Source organism: Pteronotus mesoamericanus, unplaced genomic scaffold (genome assembly GCF_021234165.1).
Source record: "Pteronotus mesoamericanus isolate MK-2021 breed Mesoamerican mustached bat unplaced genomic scaffold, CSHL_Meso_final scaffold_85, whole genome shotgun sequence".
Lineage (NCBI taxonomy): Eukaryota > Metazoa > Chordata > Mammalia > Chiroptera > Mormoopidae > Pteronotus > Pteronotus mesoamericanus.
In genome coordinates, this window is record NW_026555329.1 from 53,363,906 (window position 1) to 53,384,559 (window position 20,654).

The 20,654-nt window shown below is 35.9% G+C and overlaps 1 protein-coding gene across 1 annotated transcript in view; it reads right to left on the reverse strand.

Annotated features, from left to right (window-relative positions):
* Positions 1 to 20,654, reverse strand: part of TFEC (transcription factor EC) — a 118,863-nt gene that overhangs the window by 43,841 nt on the left and 54,368 nt on the right. Inside the window, exon 3 of the mRNA XM_054564647.1 lies at positions 12,965 to 13,051. Within this exon, the coding sequence (XP_054420622.1) occupies positions 12,965 to 13,051 (87 nt within the window). The remainder of the gene's footprint in view (positions 1 to 12,964; positions 13,052 to 20,654) is intronic.

Genomic DNA, 20,654 nt, shown 5'->3' on the forward strand with positions numbered 1-20,654 from the left:
TAAGGTGTTGAGAAGTAGCAGGAAAGTTAGGTTGGAGTCTGTTTCTCAAGTTCAAGTTAGACATGATAAGGCATATTGAAGGACCTACTAAATAGATGTGGAGGTGTGGAAGTAGAGAGGAGGAAAAAAAATTACTTTGGGACATTCAAAATTAGCAAAAAGCAGATTAGGGGAAGACAAATCTTTCATATTAAGTATGAGATGCTGTTAGAAGCACAAAAGATGTCAAGTAAGCAGTATGTATTTGAGTCTAGTATTTAGTGGGGAAATCTAGGCTGGAATGGGTTGAGATCACCTATAAGACATATAGATACATGAGAAAAGGGAAAGTGGTGGGGGGGTAGGCAGAGACAAATGTATTTGAAAAAATAAATAAATAAATTTACAAAAAAAGAAATCTAAAGTCTGAGTCTGGAGGCACTTTAGCAATTATGCATATCTTAGAGGAGAAAGAACTCACAAGATTGTGTAAACCCAGAAGATGATGTAAAGCCAAAGAAACCTAGGTATACTTGCAAAAGGAGACAGTGGTCAATCATGACAAATGCCACTGAGAAGCCAAGTCAGGTGAGAATGAAGAATTTACTGTTGGCTTCTGCCCTTCCTGGTTTTAAGAGCACATTTAGAATTATGAGGACAACTCCATAGGACAGTAGGGAATGGGCAATGAGGAAATGGAGGCAAGGTAAAAATGGAAGCAATGAGATTTTGAGGGGGAAGGGGAGTCATGAAATTGTGTGGTAACCAGAGAGAAAATGTATCCAAAGGGATTTATTTGATTTGGTTTTATTTTGGGGGAGTCTTATTAAAGACTAGTATAATGCTGCTATTTATAATCCAATAAATCAGTACAGACTGGTAAAGAGGAGGAGTTGCTATTTAATGAAGGAAACTGCTTGAGAAGGTAAGAATGAGTGGGTTCTAGGACACAAATAGTTGAGCTGGTTTTAGATTATGAGCTGGGACAATTATTCTATTATTATAGAAGGGATGTGCCAGAAAAATGAAAACATATGCAAGCAGTGTAGTGGAATTGGTGATTAAATGCTAATGAGTCCATTCTAATCTGATTACATATATTTTCTCTCTGAAATATGTGGTAAAAGAGAAATTCGCTGAAAAATGGAGAGTGGATGAGGAATCACGGAGATTTGAGGAAAGAGAAAGTATTAAGAAGTTATCTTAATTAATGGGATTTTTTCCAGAAAATGGCAATAGTACTATTTGTGAAATTTTGGTGTTGTATATGAGGTAAGTGCTATGAGTAATGTGATGGAATTTTATCCATGTGCTGCTTAAGTGAGGATGTGGAATAAGATAAGTAATAAGTTTAACTTGGTTTGGGGTTCTGTCAAGAGATTAAAATGAAGGAAACAGAAAACATGTTAAGAGTATCTACAAGAGAATTGGTTATAGTGCTTGACCAAAGACTCTAGACAGGTTAAGGAAGGAAGTTTCAAAATTCTTTGAAAACAGTGATAGAGTCCATTGATATGGAATATCCACAGTTTGCACAATTGGTAAAGTAAGAAGACTAGAAAAAATAGAATGCAGTGTCCAAAAAACATAAAATAAAATTGTTACAGGATAGGGAAATTGATTATAATGAAATCTAAGATATTATCATGTGAGGGATCACTAAATAGGGAAAAGAAAAAATACCATTCACACTAAGGAGACTGAAAGACTGAAAGGTTAATTAAGCAAAATGTTGATAAAAGCAAAACTAAATTGCTTAAATACTTCTTGCTCTTTGACTCTTCAATCCTGTTTATTAGTTGTTGCAGTGAAAATTAATTGACATGTGGCTAACTCTGTTGATCAAATAGAATTTGAGAGGAAACTTCTGCTTGATTATTCTGAGTCTAGTCAGTAATCTATTCAATTCATTTCTGGGTCAGAAATGTCTGGGCTAAACTGATCTGTGAAAACTTTGAAGTATTTTACTCAGCCCAGATTAATAGGAAGAACCACCACAGGTGATCCAAGATACAAGTCAACAGCTTCAAAGTCTCCCACCAACACAAGTTACAACATGACTCTTAGTTAAGCCTATGTGCAGTGGCCTGGGAAAAATCTTAGCTAAGTGACATTTCAGGTTTTCTGCTTAGGGCACACAACAAAGGAGCCATAAAGTGTCTAAGAGCACATGCAATAGACTGCCTTGGAAACACTGCCTATTTCCATGAGAACTAGAGAAACTATACTTAAAAAACTCTCAAAAGTAGGTGAAAATTCATAATTATTATTAGTAAATCTCACTTTTGAAGCTTACCATAAGGGGCAGCTGTTGTCCATATGACATTAGAATTCATTCACACTTATTTTGTAACTACCCCTGTGCTCCTGGTTCTCACTCAGTCTACATAATTTGTTGTGTGGAGCTGCTCAATCCATATCTCTAGGGTTGGTCCAAGACCAGAGAAGCTGGATTAGGTTTAGAGAGATGACAAAAGTTGCTTAAATAAGAATTATCCCAGGGATTTAATTGGAACAAAGGGGGGAAAAGGCTCTCTTTCTCTTTGGTTGCCGAGCCTAGCTGAATGTATCCATTACTTATGATAATCAGAAAATCCTGACACAATTAGCTCACAAAATAAAGAAAAAAATCTTACATAATATAAAATCCATAGGTAAAAAAATTCTCCAGGGGCACATAAGCAGCATTTTTTGCATTTTTTCTTCACATTTACTCTCAATTTGTTTATGTTTTTCCTCAATTTACCTTCTGGGCAATAAATAGCTAAGTTCCATTATCCTACAACATCATAAAGAGTCAAAAAAATCCTTCACTCTCTTGGGTCTTCCCATAAGGCCTCAGTAGCCTGCTCAAAATGCCAGAATTGCAGCACAAGCTCATTCTTAAAATAATCTCTGGCGAGGGAAATAGAACCACCAGGAGTGGCTTACATGGTTAATCAAAAACTTCATGTTCTTTGTTAAGGAGTGGCTGTCTAAAGGAAAAAAATTTTAGAAAGACCAACGGTGTAAACAATGTGCATAGCTAAGAATAGGCAATGATGGTATCTACTCAATGGCTGAGAATAAAGACAGCACAGAAGAGAACAAAGGCAAAGTTATGGAGAGATGCCCACACACACACAAGGTCTGCCCAGAAGGTACCCAGGCATGAATATGAAAAAAATTAGACATTTATTGAAGAAGATAGAAGACACAAGAAACACTGTACATAAGAGCTCCCTCAAAGGCAACTTTAGTTGGGAAAACCCAGAAGTCACTGGATGCCAAATCTGGGCTGTAGGGGGGCTGTGATGTTTCACCAAAAACTCTGCACAAGACATGATGCATGAGCAGGCATGTTGTCATGATGAAGCTACCAATCACCAGTTGTCCATAGCTGTGGCTTTCTGAATCATCCAAATAGTTTCTGCAGAGGAATGTTCATGCTTAATGCAAAATTTGATGCAGGTTCATTGCTCTCCTCACTTGGTCATTTTAAATCAGATGGGCACATAGTATAAATGCTCACTCAACAGGCATCTACCACCTCCACTGACTAGTAGAGCAAAGTCATCATTGTTCACACATGTGCATTCCAATCCACTCTCCTTGGCTGCCAGTTTACATCAATGTTTTGCAAACCATTATTGTTATATTAACAATGTCTGGACTTTTTCTGGACAGACCTAATTTAAGAAATTGCTTTAATGCGTAAGCCCCATAGAACCAGGTTCTGCCATCTCCGACCAAAGTTCCCTGGCTAACGTGTTCACTCAAAGCATTCCTCTGAACCTAGCAGGTCTTTATATTCATCCACATAAACTAAAATAATCCTCAGGGTTTCCTATCTCTGTTCTTATCTACCTTTATATCTACCCTTAAAATCTAAACCATCTTCAAAAGTATATTCCAAACATCATCTTTTCATAAATCATTCCCCAAACAATCTCATTTTGGTAATGGTTTCTTCTTCATTTAAAGTCAAGAGCAATGATCTGATTAGCATTTAAAATATAGACATGTAATCGACTAAGATTTAATATAAAACAGCCTTGTAGGTAATTATTTTAATTATTCTAATAATAGAGAAGAAAAAATCAGAGAGAGGTTTTGTGTCTTGCACAATGTCTAAATTAGAACCTGGGTTTAACACCAAGATTCGTACTCTTTCCTTCCCTGCCTCTCAGGTGAGCCTCACTGCACTGACCCACTATCATTTGGTCTCTTGATATATCAGTTGTGTCTCACTCAACTTTTCCTTTTCTATGTGCGAGTATTATGCTTTGCACATAAAACTATTAAATAAATATTTGGTTAATTGAACTGTTTAGTTTTATATGTAGATCTAAAATTATCAACGATTATTGATTGGTTAACAGCAGATGTTTCTTTACATAAATATAGATAGACTAGTATTATCTAACTTTTAAAAAATACATTCTGGCCAGATGCTTCAGTTTGTTGGAGCATCATCCTGTACACCAAAAGATTGTGGATTTGATTCCCGGTCAGAGGATTTAACTTAGGTTGTACATTCAATCCCCACTGAGAGTGCATATGAGGCAAATAATGGATGTTTCTCTTGCATATCAATGTCTCTCTCTCTCTCTCTCCCTCCCCCTTACTCTTTTTCTAAAAAGATTAATTAAAATATGTTCAGGTGAAGATTAAAAAAATACATTTGGTATATCAAAAGCAAATACCCAATAATCATTGCCAACAAATTGTACTAAGCTATTCTATGCAGTCTCTGGAAAGTAAGATAACTGACAAAGAAAACTTTTCAATGTATAGTTTCAATGAAGTAAGTACCACATACAAGGAAGAGAAGTTTGAAGGAAATAAATATAATTTCCTCAAACCCAGAGTTGAATAATGGTTAAGAAAACAGCATCCTAACTCTGTGACATTAGACCCAGAAAGTTGTGTTTTAAACCTAAGTTCATCTTTGTCAGATGAAATAAGTGACTTTTTATAAAGTATAGGTCCTGCATATCAGGAAAAAAATAAAAGAAATATTTCTCTCTTTAGATAGTCTATTTGGGAATTAATAAAGAAAAAGGACACATTCTTTAATTTTTTTTATTTTTCCACAGATTATTTTATTTTACTTCTCATAGTTATTTCTCTATTCTCTCATCTTTTTTTAATATTAATTTATTTTTCCAAATACATTTGTCTCTGCCTTTCCCCCCCACCACTTTCTCCTGCCCCTGCCAATCCTTCCCCACTTTGGTTTTGTCCATGAGTCCTTGCTATATGTAAAGACTTAAATTTAAGACATCCATCATTAACATACCCCAATTCATTGATATACTGATGAATCATATCCACACCATGCAATGATGCCAGTATTCACATTCTTTAAGTAAAAATGTTTAAAGTCATACTTCAGTGACAATCTTTCATATTTCATGTTTTCTGTAAAGTCTAAAACCATAAAAGAAACCAAATATAACTTTTCAAAATGTGTGAGAAGAGCTTACACACTCTTTACAGATAACAGTTTTAATGATTGTAAATGAGCAATGTGAAGGCAACAGCAATAAAATAGGAGATATGCTACCATCTCTTCATTCCCTGTTATTCCAGGAATCTGTGCTGATTTCAACATAGACATCAAACCATGTGTTTTAAAGGAACATTCTGTCTTTCTTCAGTTCACCTTTTTTTCATTCATCTTTATTGCTAGTTTTCCATTGTATGAATATATTACAATTTATTTGTTATTGGACTATTGAAGGATATAATTATTGTAATTTGGGACTATTACAAATAATATTGCTAGAAATATTTTAATTAAGTCGTTGATGTACATTTGTATGCATTGTGGATGAATATATTCTAAGTAGCAGAACTGCTGAATTGCAGAGTATGCATACATTGAGTTCTAGAAAATACTACTGGATTTATATGATCTCCAATTACTCTGCATGTTCCCCATCATTCTGAATTGTTTTTTTCTTTCTCTCTCTTTTTCCTTCTTCTTTACATGCTTCCTTCTCTTCTGTCTTAGCCTTTCTTTCTTCTCTTCTCTTCTTTCATTTCTTTAAAAGAAAAGGACTTCACTCTGGTGAATGTGTACTTTAATTTTATTTTCATTTCCCTGCTAAGTTTGAGCATCTTCTCATGTGTTTATTGCCTATTTGAATATATTCTCTGTGAAGCACCATTTCAGGTCCTGGTTTTTTATTTCTTTAGATAACCTTTTCTTTTTCTGATAAATATGCAGGCATTCTTAATTTTCTGACACATCTCTTATTAGATATATGTATTGCAAAATTTTTACTCAAAAAATATGCATTTTCAAATTCTTTTTCTATTTATTTTATAATTAATTTATTTATTTTTCCAAATACATTTGTCTCTGCCTTCCCCCCATCACTTTCCCCTGCCCCCCTCACCCTTCTCCTTCCCTCGGTCCTTCTCCACTTTGGTTTGTCCATGAGTCCTCGCTATATGTTCCTTGATTTGCCCTTTCCTTTTCTTCTCACCGGCCTACCCCTCCCTCCTTCCCTCTTGTCTCTGTTGGTTTATTTTCTTTTCAGTGTTGCTGGTCTTCTTTTCTCTGCATCTTTGTTTTGTTGGTTAGGTTCTGCTTATAGGTGAGATCATATGGTATCGGTCTTTTGCCCTCTGGCTTATTTCGCTTAGCATAATGTTCTCCAGTTCCATCCATGTCGTCACGAAGTTTAGTAGTTCTCTTCTTCTTTCTGCTGCATAGTATTCCATTGTGTAAATGTACCATCACTTTTTGATCCAATTATATACTGATGGGCATTTAGGTTGCTTCCAACACTTGGTTATTGTAAATTGTGCTGCTATGAACAGTAGGGTGCATAGGTTCTTTTGAATTGGCGTTTTGGCATTCTTAGGGTATAGTCCCAGCAGGGGAATCACTAGATCAAAAGGCAGTTCCATTTTGAGCTTTTTGAGGAAATTCCACACTGCTTTCCACAATGACTGCACCAGTCTGCATTCCAACCAACAGTGTAATAGTGTTCCCTTTTCTCCACAGCCCCGCCAGCACCTGCTGTTTGTTTATCTGTTTATGATGGCCATTCTGACCAATGTGAGATGATATCTCAATTGTGGTTTTGATCTGCATTTCTCTGATGGCTAGTGATATCGAGCATCCTTTCAAATGTCTCTGGGCTCTCTGTATCTCTTCCTCAGATAAGAATCTGCCCAGGTCCTTTGCCCATTTTGTGATTAGATCATTTATTTTTCTTCTTAGATTGGAGTCAAATGAATTCTTTATATATTTTGGAGATCAAATCTCTATCTGATATATCATTAGCAAATATATTTTCCCATATGGTTGGCTCACTTTTCATTTTGCTGACGTTTTCTTTTGCCGTGCAGAAGCTTCTTATTTTGATGAGGTCCCACTTGTTTATTCTTTCCTTTATGTCCCTTTCTTTGGGAGACATATTAGTGAAAAAATTGCTTCGTGGGATGTCTGAGCATTTCCTGCCAATGTTCTCCTTTATGACTTTTATGGTGTTGCGACTTATATTTTAGTCTTTTATCCATCTTGAGTTTGTTTTTGTGTATGGTATCAGCTGATGATCAAATTTCAATTTTGCATGTAGCTGTCCAGCTCTCTCAACACCATTTGTTGAAGAGGCTATTATTGCTCCATTTTATGCTTCTGCCCCCTTTGTCAAATATTAGTTGCCCGTATAGACTTGGGCTTATTTCTGGGCTTTCTATTCTGTTCCACTGGTCTATGGGTCTGTTCTTGTGCCATTACCAGAGTATAATGGTTTTGTGATATAGTTTGATGTCCGGTATTGTGTTCCTTCCTACTTTGTTTCTCTTTCTCAAAATTGCTGCAGCTATTCGGGGTCATTTATGATTCCGTATAAATTTTTGAAATGTCTGTTCTATTTCTGTGAAGTACGTCATTGGTATTTTAATAGGGATTGCGTTGAATCTATAAATTGCTTTGGGCAGTATGGACATTTTGATGATATTAATTCTTCCAATCCATGAGCACGGTATATGCTCCCATTTATTTGTGTCGTCCTTACTGTCTTTCTTCAATGTTGTATAGTTTTCTACGTACAGGTCTTTTACGTCTTTAGTTAAATTTATGCCTAGGTACTTTATTTTTCTTCTTGCTATATCGAATGGTATTTTTTTTCTGATTTCTTCTTCTTCTATTGCATTGTTGGTGTACAAAAATGCCTTTGATTTCTGAATGTTGACTTTGTATCCTGCTGTTTTGCCAAATTCACTTATTAGGTTGAGTAGCTTTTTGGTGGAGTCTACAGGGTTTTCTATGTACACTATCATGTTTTTGCAAACAAGGATAGTTTGACTTCCTCCTTTTCTATTTGAATGTCTTTTATTTCTTTTTCCTGTCTGATCACTGTGGCTAGCACTTCCAATACAATGCTGAAAAGAAGTGGTGAAAGCGGACATCCTTGAAATGTTCCTGATCTTAGTGGGAAAGCTATCAGTTTTTGCCTGTTGAGTATGATGTTGGCTGTAAGTTTTTCATATATGGCCTTTATTATTTTGAGGAATGCCCCATTTATTCCCATTTTGCTGAGCATTTTGATCATAAATGGGTGCTGTACCTTATCGAATGCTTTTTCAGCATCTATCGAGATGACCATGTGGTTTTTGTCTTTCCTTTTATTTATGTGATGTATTACGTTTATTGATTTGCGTATATTGAACCATCCCTGCATGCCTGGGATGAATCCCACTTGATCATGGTGGATAATATTTTCAATGTATTGCTGGATGCAGTTTGCCAATATTTTGTTGAGGATTTTACTGTCTATTTCATCAGCAAAATTAGCCTGTAGTTTTCTTTCTTTGTAGGGTCTTTATCTGGTTTTGGGATTAGGGTGATGCTGGCTTCATAAAAAGAGTCTGAGAGTCTTCTGTCATCATAGATATTTTGGAACAGTCTGAGAAGAAAAAGGGTTAGCTCTTCCTTACATGTTTTGTAAAATTCTCCTTTGAAACCGTCCAGCCGAGGGCTTTTGTGTGCCGGGAGTTTCTTGATGACTGCTACAATTTCCTCAGCTGTTACCGTTCTGTTCAAGCTTTCTGTTTCTTCCTCCTCAGTGTTGGAAGATTATACTTTACTAGAAATTTGTCCATTTCATCAAGATTTTCAAATTTCTTGTCATATAATTGTTCATAGTAGATTCTTATAATCCTTTGTACTTCTGTGGTATCAGTTGTTATTTTTCCTCTTTCATTTCTGATATTATTTATTTGCATCCTCTCCCTTTTTTACTTGATCAATCTGCTTAAAGGCTTGTAGATTTTATTTATCTTTTCAGAGAACCAGCTTCTGGATTGGTTAATCTTCTGAACTGTTCTTTTCAACTCTATGTCATGCAGTTCTGCTCTAATCTTGACTATTTCCTTCCTTCTCCTTGCTCTGGGATTTATTAGTTGTTGTTTCTCCAGTTCTTCAAGTTGTAGCCTTAGGTCTTTTATTTGAAATGTTTCTATCTTTTTTAGGTAAGCCTGTGTTGCTATGAACTTCCCTCTCAGGATTGCCTTTGCTGTGTTCCATAGGTTTTAGACTGTTGTCTGTTCATTTTCATTTGTTTCCAGAAACTTTTGATTTCTTCTCTTATCTCATTATTGATCCACTCATTGTTTAATAGTCTACTGTTCAGTCTCCATGAGTTTGCAAGGTTTTGAAGTTTCTCTTTGAGGTTGATTTCCAGCTACAAGCCCTTGTAGTCAAGAAAAAGCTTGGTATTATTTCAATTTTCCTGAATTTTCTGAGGCTTGCTTTGTGTCCTGTCATGTCACCTATCTTTGAAAAACTGCCATGAGCATGTGAAAAAAACGTGTATTTTGCCTCTTTAGGATCTAAGGTTCTATATACGTCAGTTAAGCCCATTTGATTCAGTGTGTCATTCAGCTCCACAATATCCTTGTTGATGTTTTTTTTTGAAGATCTGTCCATTTTTGACAATGCAGTATTAAAATCCCCTACTATCAGTGTGTTGCTGTCTATATCTTTTTTGAACTCATCCAAGATTCTCCTTATATATTTGGCTTCTCCTATGTTGGGTGCATATAAGTTTATAATGTTTATGTCTTCTTGATGGATTCTTCCTTTAAGTATTATAAAGTGTCCCTCTGGGTCTCTTTTTATGATCTTTGTTTTGAAATCTATTCTGTCTGATATAAGTATTGCTACACTGCTGTCTTCTCTTGTCCATTGGCTTGGAATATTTTTTTCTATCCCTTTGCTTTCAATCTGTGTAGGTCTTTTGTTCTGAGGTGGGGCATATGTGTGGGTCATGTTTTCTTATCCATTCAGCTATCCTGTGTCTTTTGATTGGAACATTTAGTCCATTTACATTGAGAGTTATTACTGGTAGAAATCTTTATCTCTTCTCTTTGTACCTGTGTTTTTCTTTTTGTCACTCTTTTTCTTCATCTCTAAAGCAGTCCCTTTAGCATATCTTGTAGTGCTGGTTTGGTGGAGACGTATTCTTTTAGCCTTCTTTTATCTGGGAAACTCCTTATTTCTCCTTCTATTTTAATTGAGATCCATGCTTGGTAGAGCAGCCTTCGTTGTAGGCCCTTGCTTTTCATGACTTGGAATATTTGTTGTCATTCCCTTCTGGCTTGTAGTATTTCTGTTGAGAAGTCAGCTCCTAACCGTATCAGGGCTCCCTTATAAGTTACACCCTGTTTCTCCCTTGCTGCGTTTAGGATTCTCTCTTTGTTAATGGTTGCCATTTTAATGATGATGTGTCTTGGAGTGGGCCTCATTAGGTCACTCTTGAATGGGGCCCTCTTTGCTTCCTGGATCCATGAGACCTTTTCTCTCCTCAAATTGGGGAAATTTTCCGTCATTACTTTTTCAAAGAGGTTCTCTCTCCCTTGCTCCTCTTCTCCTTCTTGTATCCCTATTATGTGGATATTATTGCATTTCAGGTTGTCCTGCATTTCCCTAAATGCCTCTTCATTCTTTCTGAGTCCTTTTTCCGTTTCTTCTTCTTTCTGGGAGCTTTTTTCTACATTATCCTCCATCTCGCTGATTCGGCTTTGGCTTCATCTAGCCTGCTTTTGATTCTTTCTACTGTGTTCTTCAATTCAGAAATGGTATTCTTCATATCCTCTTGTGTCTTACTGATAGTTTCTATGTCCTTTTCCAGGTTGATATAGTTTGTTGTAAGATCCTGATATTGCTCTACAGTTTCTCATAGTTATCTTTGAGATGGCTGAGCTCATTGAGCTTCCTTAGAGCCACTGTTTTGAATTCAGTATCTCATAGTTCCCTTGCCTCTATTTCATTTAGCTCTCTCTGTGGGGATTCCTCCTTTCCCCTCATTTTAGGGGAACTTCTTTTTCTTCCCATTTTTGTGAGAGTCTTTATTTTTTATTTATTTGTTTGTTTGTTTTTGCTTCTGCTTCAATTGGGCTGTCTAGATTTCCTGACTTTGTGGATTAAACTTCTATGGTAGTAGGCAGCTCTTTTTATTTATTTATTTATTTATTTATTTATTTATTTATTTATATTTACTTTTCTTTCTTGGTCTGCCTCTGATGATGTCAGTTGTCGACCCTATCTCACCTTGGGTCATTTGAGCCTTCCAGGAATCTACTGTCTATGCCTGTCTCCTGCTTTTGAGCAGCTCTGTGACCCTTTCAGCCAGGGATCCACTATTTCTGTGGATCGCTCTGCACTCTCATAGTAGCTCACTTGAGTGTGCTTGCCTGCCGGGGCAGGATCACCCATGTGCCCCGGCAGGCCGGCTCTCCAGCCTGGGCGGGTGGGCAGCCACGCCCTGGCCTGGAGATGTCCTACTCGCCTGACCTCGTGCACTCGCCTGCGGCCCAGCACGCGTCCCGGCACTGGTCAGTTTAGGGTCTCCTATTGTGTGCTTTCCCTGCTTTTGGCTCTTTGGGGGCATTGCCTGCCCACGCAAAATGGAGACTACGAAAACAGGAAGAAGTCAGCTCTGGGACTCTCCAGTTAATCCTGTCTCCAGTCTCTCCTCAAGGGTCTCTGGGCAGTTCTATGACCCCTTCGGCTAGGGATCCACTATTTCTCCACCTTTAACTTCTAGTTATTCTCTCAGGGTAAAGTTATATTTTTTGTTTTAATAATCTTTTTTTCTTTATTCTACAAGGTGCAGAGCATCTGAATGTAACAGCTGTTAGTCATGGTAAACTAAGCAAAATTCAGGCATGAGCTGATGAGAATGTCTGATTATGTGCTGAGCTTCAAACAGAAAATCTGAATCACTCATAGAAAATGCTATAGAAGATTAAATGTATAATTAAGTGAGTGTTTATAGAGATTAGAAAGGTAGATGACAGGATAGTTAAAGCCTTATTACATATCTTCCTCAATAATATTATATAATCTTTTTTATGCACCAAGAAATATTTTCTAATATTTATCTGCTATTTTGGGTCTGTTTCAAAAATTTGAAAGAAAACACTATTTACTAAGCAATTTAAATTTATTCTTATAATTAGAAGATTTTTTATTTAATATTTTATTTTGGAAACATAACTGAGCTTTTTTATTTGATATTTTATTTTGGAAACATAAATACAAGTTCATATTCCGTGTCCATATTATTATATGGAAAATATAATTGTTGAATGAGTTTTTTAAATTCTAAACTGCACACACTTAGTTAAATCATATTTACATATGTTAATTTGGATAATGTTATACACGTTTATCTATTTGAATAATATTTCATTAACTATTCTATTGTGCAGAAATGGCTGCAGCATTCCAGGGCACAGTTTAAGTAATGTTCATTCTTCTTTCCTAATAAATTATCCTTTGGAAGATCTAATCAACAAAAGAATAAAAGCATTTTATTTTTCCTAATAAATTGAATTTAAAAGATATTAGGAAAGTGATTTTACTATGTACTAAGACAGTTTTTAGTATATCAGAAGCTTTTATTTATTTAAATCTCATTGACCTCCTCAGGTCTAAACACTTACTGTTTAAGAACACTTACTGTTTAAGAACACTTACTGTTCTTTGTATTAGCAGAGGAGAGTCTGTTCCTTCCTCTTTAAAACTTGATTCCATACTGATTATATCCTCAATAGCGTCTTCCATCTAGCAAAATACAATACATTTAGAATAATGTGTACAATGACAAAAGTTGTGCTTCATCTTGAATTTAAAGACAAAAATTTTAGTAACCATTAAATTTTTTAAATATTCAAAGTTATATGTACATCAAAACCTAGAATATTTTAGAGCTTAAAATGAAATAATCCTGATACTCTTTGATTTCTGTTGCTTTTTCTTGCATTTGTTTCTACCAACTGGCAGGTGATAACTGGGCAAATGACCCTGGGCTAGTCCCTTGGAAATCAGTGTCACCATAAATACAGTGTTTTCCATGAAGTAATTTAAGCCACAACCCATATCTTTAAATAGTAGAAAAAGGACTCATCTTTCAAAATGTTTCAGCTAAGATCCAAGTACTAACCAGGTCCGACTCTACTTAACTTCTGGTATCAGATGAGATTAGGTGCATTCAGAGTGGTAAGACTATACATGAAAAACAAGAGTGGTTCTTTGAAACGCTAAACAAGACTGACAAACTTTTAACCAGACTCTTCAAGAAAAAGAGAGATAATTTATTTTGTTCACTAGATTCTATATATATGTGAAATCATATGGTATGTGTCTTTCTCTGACTGGCTCATTTAACATAGCATAATAGTGTCCAGGTCCATCCAAGCTGTTGGAAAAATTAAGATTTCCTTCTTTTTTATGCTGAATAGTATTCTATTGTGCAAATGTACCAGAGATATTTTATATATATATATATATATATATATATATATATATATATATACACACACACATATCTACTGATGGGCAATTGGTAAGGGATTAAGCAGGGGGTGGGGGGAACACTCATAGACAAACAACAGTATGGTAATTACCAGAGGAACAGGGGGATTAGGGGATCAGGAGAGGGTAAATGAGGGATAAATGGTGATGGAAAGAGACGTTACTTGGGGGGTGGTGAACATACAATACAATATACAGATGATGTATTATAAAATGTATACCCAAACCTACATAATTTTTAAACAATATAATCACAATGCATTAAATAAAAATTAATTTAGAAAAAAAAAAAGAGAAGACCCAAATAAATAAAATAAAAAATGAAAGAGAACTAACACTTGACACCAATAAAACATAAGGATTGTAAGAAAATATTATGAACAACAACATTCCAACAAAATGGACAATCTGGAAGAAATGGATAAATTCCTAGCAACACACAATCTTCCAAAACTGAATTAGGAAGAATCAGAGAATCTGAATAGACAGACTGCAACTAGTGAAGTTGAAGTAGTAATAAAAAAACTCCCAACAAACCAAAGTCCTGGACTGAATGAATTTACATGTAAATTTTACCAAACATTCAAAGATGAACTAACACTTATTCTTCTCAGACTATTCCAAAAAGTTCAAGATCAGGGAAGACTCCTAAGCTCATTTTACGAGGCCAGAATTATCTGAATCCCAAAAGCAAATAAAGACATTACAATGGAAAAACATTATAGGCCAATATCACTGATGAACATAGATTTTAAAATTCTCAACTAATGTTACCAAACCAAAAACAACAATAAGTCAAAAAGATCATATACTATGAGCAAGTGGGATTTATTCCAGGGTGCCAAGTTGATATAATAGCCACAAAACAATAAATGTGATACACCATATAAATGAAATGATGTATAAAACACACAATCATATTAATAAATGTAGATAAAGCATTTGATAAAATCCAGTACTCATATATGATTAAAAAAAAAACTCTTATCAAAGTGGGAATGGAGAGAACATACCTCAGTGTACTAAAGGCCATATATTACAAACTCACAGCCCATATCATACTCAATGGGCAAAAACTGCAAGTGTTCCCCTGAGATCAGGAACAAGACAGGGTTGTCTGATTTTATCATCTTATTCAACATAGTAGTTGAAGCCTTAGCCACAGCAATCAGACAAGAAGTAAAAGGTGTCCAAATTGGAAAGGAAGAAGTAAAACTGTCATTAATTGCAGGGGAATACTGTATATAGTGAATCTTAAAGGCTCCACCAAAAACTTACTAGAATTGAATCTAGTAGATAAACAGGATACAAAATAAATATCCAGAAATTAATTACATGTTTAAACACCAATGATGAACTATCTGAAAGGGAAACTAAGAAAACAATCCCATTCACAATTGCTTCAAATGTAATAAATACCTAGGAATAAATTTAACCAAGGATGTAAAACACCTGTACTCAGAAAATTTTAAGACACTGAAGAAATAAACTGAAGATACAAATAAGTAGAAGCATATACTGTGTTCATGGATAGAAAGAAATAACATCATTAAAATGTCCATACTGCCCAAAGCAATCTATAGATTCAGTGCAATTACCAATCAAGATACCAATGGGATATTTTGCAGAACAACTACAAATATTCCAAAAAATGTATATGGAACACATAAAAGAGCCTGAATAGTCACAAATGTTAAGAAAGAAGAAGAAAATTGGAGAAATTACGCTCCCTGATATCAAAACATACTACAAGGCCATAGTAACCAAAACAGCATGGTATTAGCATAAAAACAGACATATAAATCAATGGAACAGAATAGAGAGCCCATAAATAAACCCACAACTTTATGGTCAATTAATATTTGACAAAATAGACAAGAACAAACAATGGAGCAAAGACAGTCTATTCAATAAATAATGTTGAGAAAATTGGATACATACAAAAAAATGAAACTAGGCTACCTTTTTACACCATACACAAGAATAAACTCAAAATGAATTAAAGGCTTACATGTTAGACTTGAGACAATAAAACTTTTAAAAATCAAAGAAAACATAGGCAGTAAAATCTCAAATATATCTCATAAAGATATTTTTTTCTGATATACCTGCTCAGGCAAGAAAAACGAAAGAAAAAAACAAATGGTACTACATCAAACTAAAAGATTTTGTACAGCAAAGGAAACTATCGACAAAACGAAAAGACAGACTACTACATTGGAGAACATATTTGCCAATAATTCTGATAAGAGGTGAATATCCAAAATTAATAAAAACCTTACAAAACTCAACACCAAAATAATAAACAATTCAATTAAAAATGAGCAAAATACCTGAACAGACATTCCCCAAAGAGGACATACAGATGGCCAATAGACATATAAAAACATGTTCAACATCACTAATCATCAGAGAATTTCAAATTAAAACCACGAGATACCACTTTACACCTGCCAGAATGACAACCATCAATAACAAACAAGTGTTGGCACAGATGTGGAGAAAAGGGAACTCTCATGTACTGTTAGTGGAATGCAAATTGGTGCAGCCATTGTGGAAAGCAGTATGGAGTTACCTCAAATAATTATAAATGGAACTGCCTCATGTCCTAGTGATTTTACTTCCGGGAATTCATCTCAAGAAACTCGAAACACTAATTCAAAAGAATATATGCAACTCCATGTTTATTGCAGTGTTTTTACAATAACCAAGGTTTGGAAGTAGCCCAAGTGCCTATCGGTAGATGAGTGGATAAAAAAGTCTGGTACATTTCCACAGTAGAATTCTGTTCAGCCACCAAAAGGAAGAAATTCTTACCCTTTGCAACAGCATGGATGTACCTGGAGAGTATTATGCTAAGTAAAATAAGCCAGTTTCTGCTTTGTTACATGAATTCCTAGCACCAATCAAAGAATATTGGAGAACTGCAAATTATAGAATACATTTTAGCTATTAAAGATAACAAAGTGTGAATAGTGGCAGTATGTGAAAATGTATAAATTACGACAAATTCAAAAAGGACACACCTATTAAAACTATAACAGACTCATTTAAATTATGACTTAAAGGACATCAATGATGGAAGAGGCTCCTATATCCATATTTTGCAGTAAAATGATTTTTAAAAAAAGAAAAATTTTGTGCTCATTGCCTGTAGACTAATCTAGGAGAGTTCAAGCCTTCCAAGCCATACAATCCCTTTTGACTGATATCACCTAAAAGACCACAAAGATCACATTTATTTCCCTTATAATGTACAAACTTACTATTTTTTAAGAACATAAACTGTGTATCTAAGAAATAAAAAAATTTACTAAGAAAAGCTGAGAAAACTAATATATGTTCATTATCCTTTCTTATTTTTAGAACATATATATCATAAGATATATACAATCATTTTCTGGGTTTTGCCTCAAAATGACTGGCATATGCAAATCCTTTGGGATTTTTCTTTTTCCTGTAGAATCACTCTTCTACACAAGAAAATGAACTTTGAAAGATGGTGGTTGTAAAATAAATTATATTGGGTTACATCTAATATTTACTGTACAGATGATTTTTATCCTACATGTATTTTTATTATATTCACAGAGTGAATAGAAATTTTAGATGACATTTTTGAGGGGGGGGAATTTTTTATATACCTGCTATTGAAAAGTTTAAGTAAATATACATGTAGAGATTCATATTCAGTTTTGGATTTTGATGAGTCCGGTTTTGTGGTTGTTTTATATTTTGTTAAACAATTTACCAGGTCCTTATTCTTTTCCCTTTTTCATATTAACATAAAACTTTCACACACAAAAGAATCTTCCTCTATTATTTGGAATGCAAATAATGGGACACTGAGCATTACCCTTTTGTACCTGGAGGCTACAGACTTAATAACTAAAAAGCAGTGACCTGAAATCAGTAATATCCATTGGGAATGTAGATTGGGAGATTAAACTTGGGGGATCATAGAACCATAACTCCATCTAACAAATCAAGTGAAAAAAAAAGAAAATAGAAAGCTAAGTTATTAATGTAGTTTTTCTACATTGAGATAGTAAAGGAAGTCGTTTACCCAGTTCTAGTTGTTTCTCAGTTCTATTCAACATTTTTTGAAGGCTCATGTACAAAACAGTCACAATAAATACAAATTCCATGAAGATATTCTCATTTATTTTGTATCATCAGTGCCTCTAAATTACTCTTATTTAGTAAACTGTAGGTAAGTATGTTTTGACAAAATAATCAATAGTAAAATTTCCATATATAATTTCATAAAATATTCAATGCAAGAATATTATTTGTCTTATTCTAATGAAAATTTCTAGAGCACATATTTACTACTATTTAAACAATATCTGCCTCTTTTATTTTAATGTATATTTAAGATAATATAACTATAATAAATATTTTAACTAACTTTATTAGAGAACTTTTAAAACAAAGCTAAATATTCTTGAGAGAAGATCCAAGATGGTGGAAGTATAGGTTGAAGTTTTACACTCACCTCATCCCAGGACCAAAGGAAAATTACAACTAAATTACGGAATAATCAACCTGAATAAGCAATGAAGACTAGCTTAACCGAAGTCTTATGATCAAGGATTTATAGAAGAAGATACATCAAGATTTGTAGGTAGAGCTGAGACCAAAAAAGTCTGGCCCCACAACCACATACAATGGTTAAAACACTGGAGGGATAGCTCAGCTCTAAGGTCTCCCCTCAGAAGTGAGAATTCTCAACTCCACAAGATTTTTTAGCCAGAGAAACTAGAGCCAGAAAGAAGAGCTGACAAAACATCTGGCTGTGAATATAAACAGGGATTCTATTAGCCAAGGAGAGATGACTCTGAGATGTCTGCTAGAAACTCAGATGCCCTCTTAAAAGGATAAGCATTAAGCCCCATTTTTGACCACTCACTCTGGACACGGCAAGGGAAACCAATTAAAAGCAAACTGGAGTCATATAGGGAGGGACTGGTAGGTTGGCTTTGTGGAGAGGACTGATGGAACAGCAGCCAAGGTCCTTATGGGGAGGCCCTTTCCTAAACCACCCATAGATGCCATCTTTATTGCAAGTGCACCTCTTCATATGACATCAGCCTGGAGAAATGAACTAGCTTCACCCTCCTGAATTTCTGTGGCTCCAGTCTGTCAAGCTTGTGTCCTGCAGAAAAGTGTTTAAGCTGCAGCCATCACAGGCCCACAATAAAGACTTTCTTCAGGGCCCTTAAGAACAAACTCAGGGTCTGGGAAAACTCAGGGACTGTCAGAGACAGTTGTATGGATCCAGGTTGAGGGCCTTTTCTTCCTTTCCCACCTGACAGGTGCCACCATTCCTATGCAGAACCTTTCCTCCACACTACCAAATGTTGGTCTGTTTTAGCCTGATAAACCCTGTTGTCCTCATTTTGATGACTCCCCGAGACCCAGCCCCAGCACAAAGGTCTTTGGGCCCCAGGTGGGTGGTGGCTAGCCATATTGTACCCTGCAATAATTGCTGAATGACCTCAGACCTAAGTTTGAATCTATATCATCCTGGTGATTTCCACTAGTCCATACTTGATGATTCATTAAGAATCTACCACATGCAACTCATAAACCCCCAGAAGTTCTTTAAGGACTGAACCTAACACGTTGTTGGCAAGCAGAGGTGGATCTCAAGGTACCTTGGGCCTTTTGCTGGCCAGTCTGGACTCAGGGCTGGTAGAAGCCAACCATGGTATGAATCTTGGCTCTTCCCATGTGCACCCAGGCATAGCAAAGGTAGCCAAAAGCTATAAATTGCTTTGGAGCTTCTAACAGGCAGCCCAGGGCCAGTCACAGGCAGCATCTGACTTGACCTACACCATAGTCCCTCCTAAGAAGCCCCAGAACCTACACACACACCACGAGGCAGGCTCCGGACCACATCAGATCATGACCCAATTGGCTCCACAAGTGGTACATCCAAAGGGAAAATCAGCAGGCACCAGACCCTGCTGGAGTTAATTTCACTCTGTGGAGTAGTCTCCCACACAGCAGCTTGTACAATGTGATTCAGATCAATCTTCACAGTCAGCCAGTCTAAGGGTAAACCCAATCCACAGACATACCAAAAACAATCAAGACACAACTACCACAGATGGACTCACATAATTCATACAAAAGACATTCCAGAAGTACCTAGCTCCGGTGACCAGGAGGACTATGAGAATGAGCTCCACAGGGTACTCACTACAAAAGTCCACTATACCAAGACTGAGAAACATAGCAAATGTGGAAGAAACACAGAGACAAATAAAGATACAACCAAAATAAGGAGACAAATATAGAGGCCTCAAATGAAAGAACAGGAGAAATCCTCAGAAAATGAACTAAATAAAATGAAGGTAAGCATTTTCCCAGAAACAGAATTAAAAACAATGGGGATAAAGGATATTCAAGGGATTTAGGGGAAGAATGGATGAACTCAGTGAGAAACTAAAATAATATATATTAAGTAAGGAGAGAGAAGATGGCGGAGGAGTGAATGGGAGTAACGCTGACCTCCTCTCAAGACCAAACTGGAATTGCGACCAAATACTGGAGTGAACACCGGGAAAACAATGGAACGATAGTGGGAGAGGAGCCGCGGACAGACAGTGGATTCGAATCTCACACATCCCAACGGGTGAGAAGTGCGGTGGAGGCTCTAGAGGGTGGGCTGGGTGCCCACGGGCACTAGCATCAGAGGGACATTGAAACGGCCAGTTAGCTTCCCCCGAGAAGAACGGGATCTGAATCATAAACAGGGACCGCTAAACTACAACAGCTAAAACCAAGAAAATACAGACAAAATCCAACCCTGAAAAGCTTAGGGGCACTCTCTGCCAGAGACAGG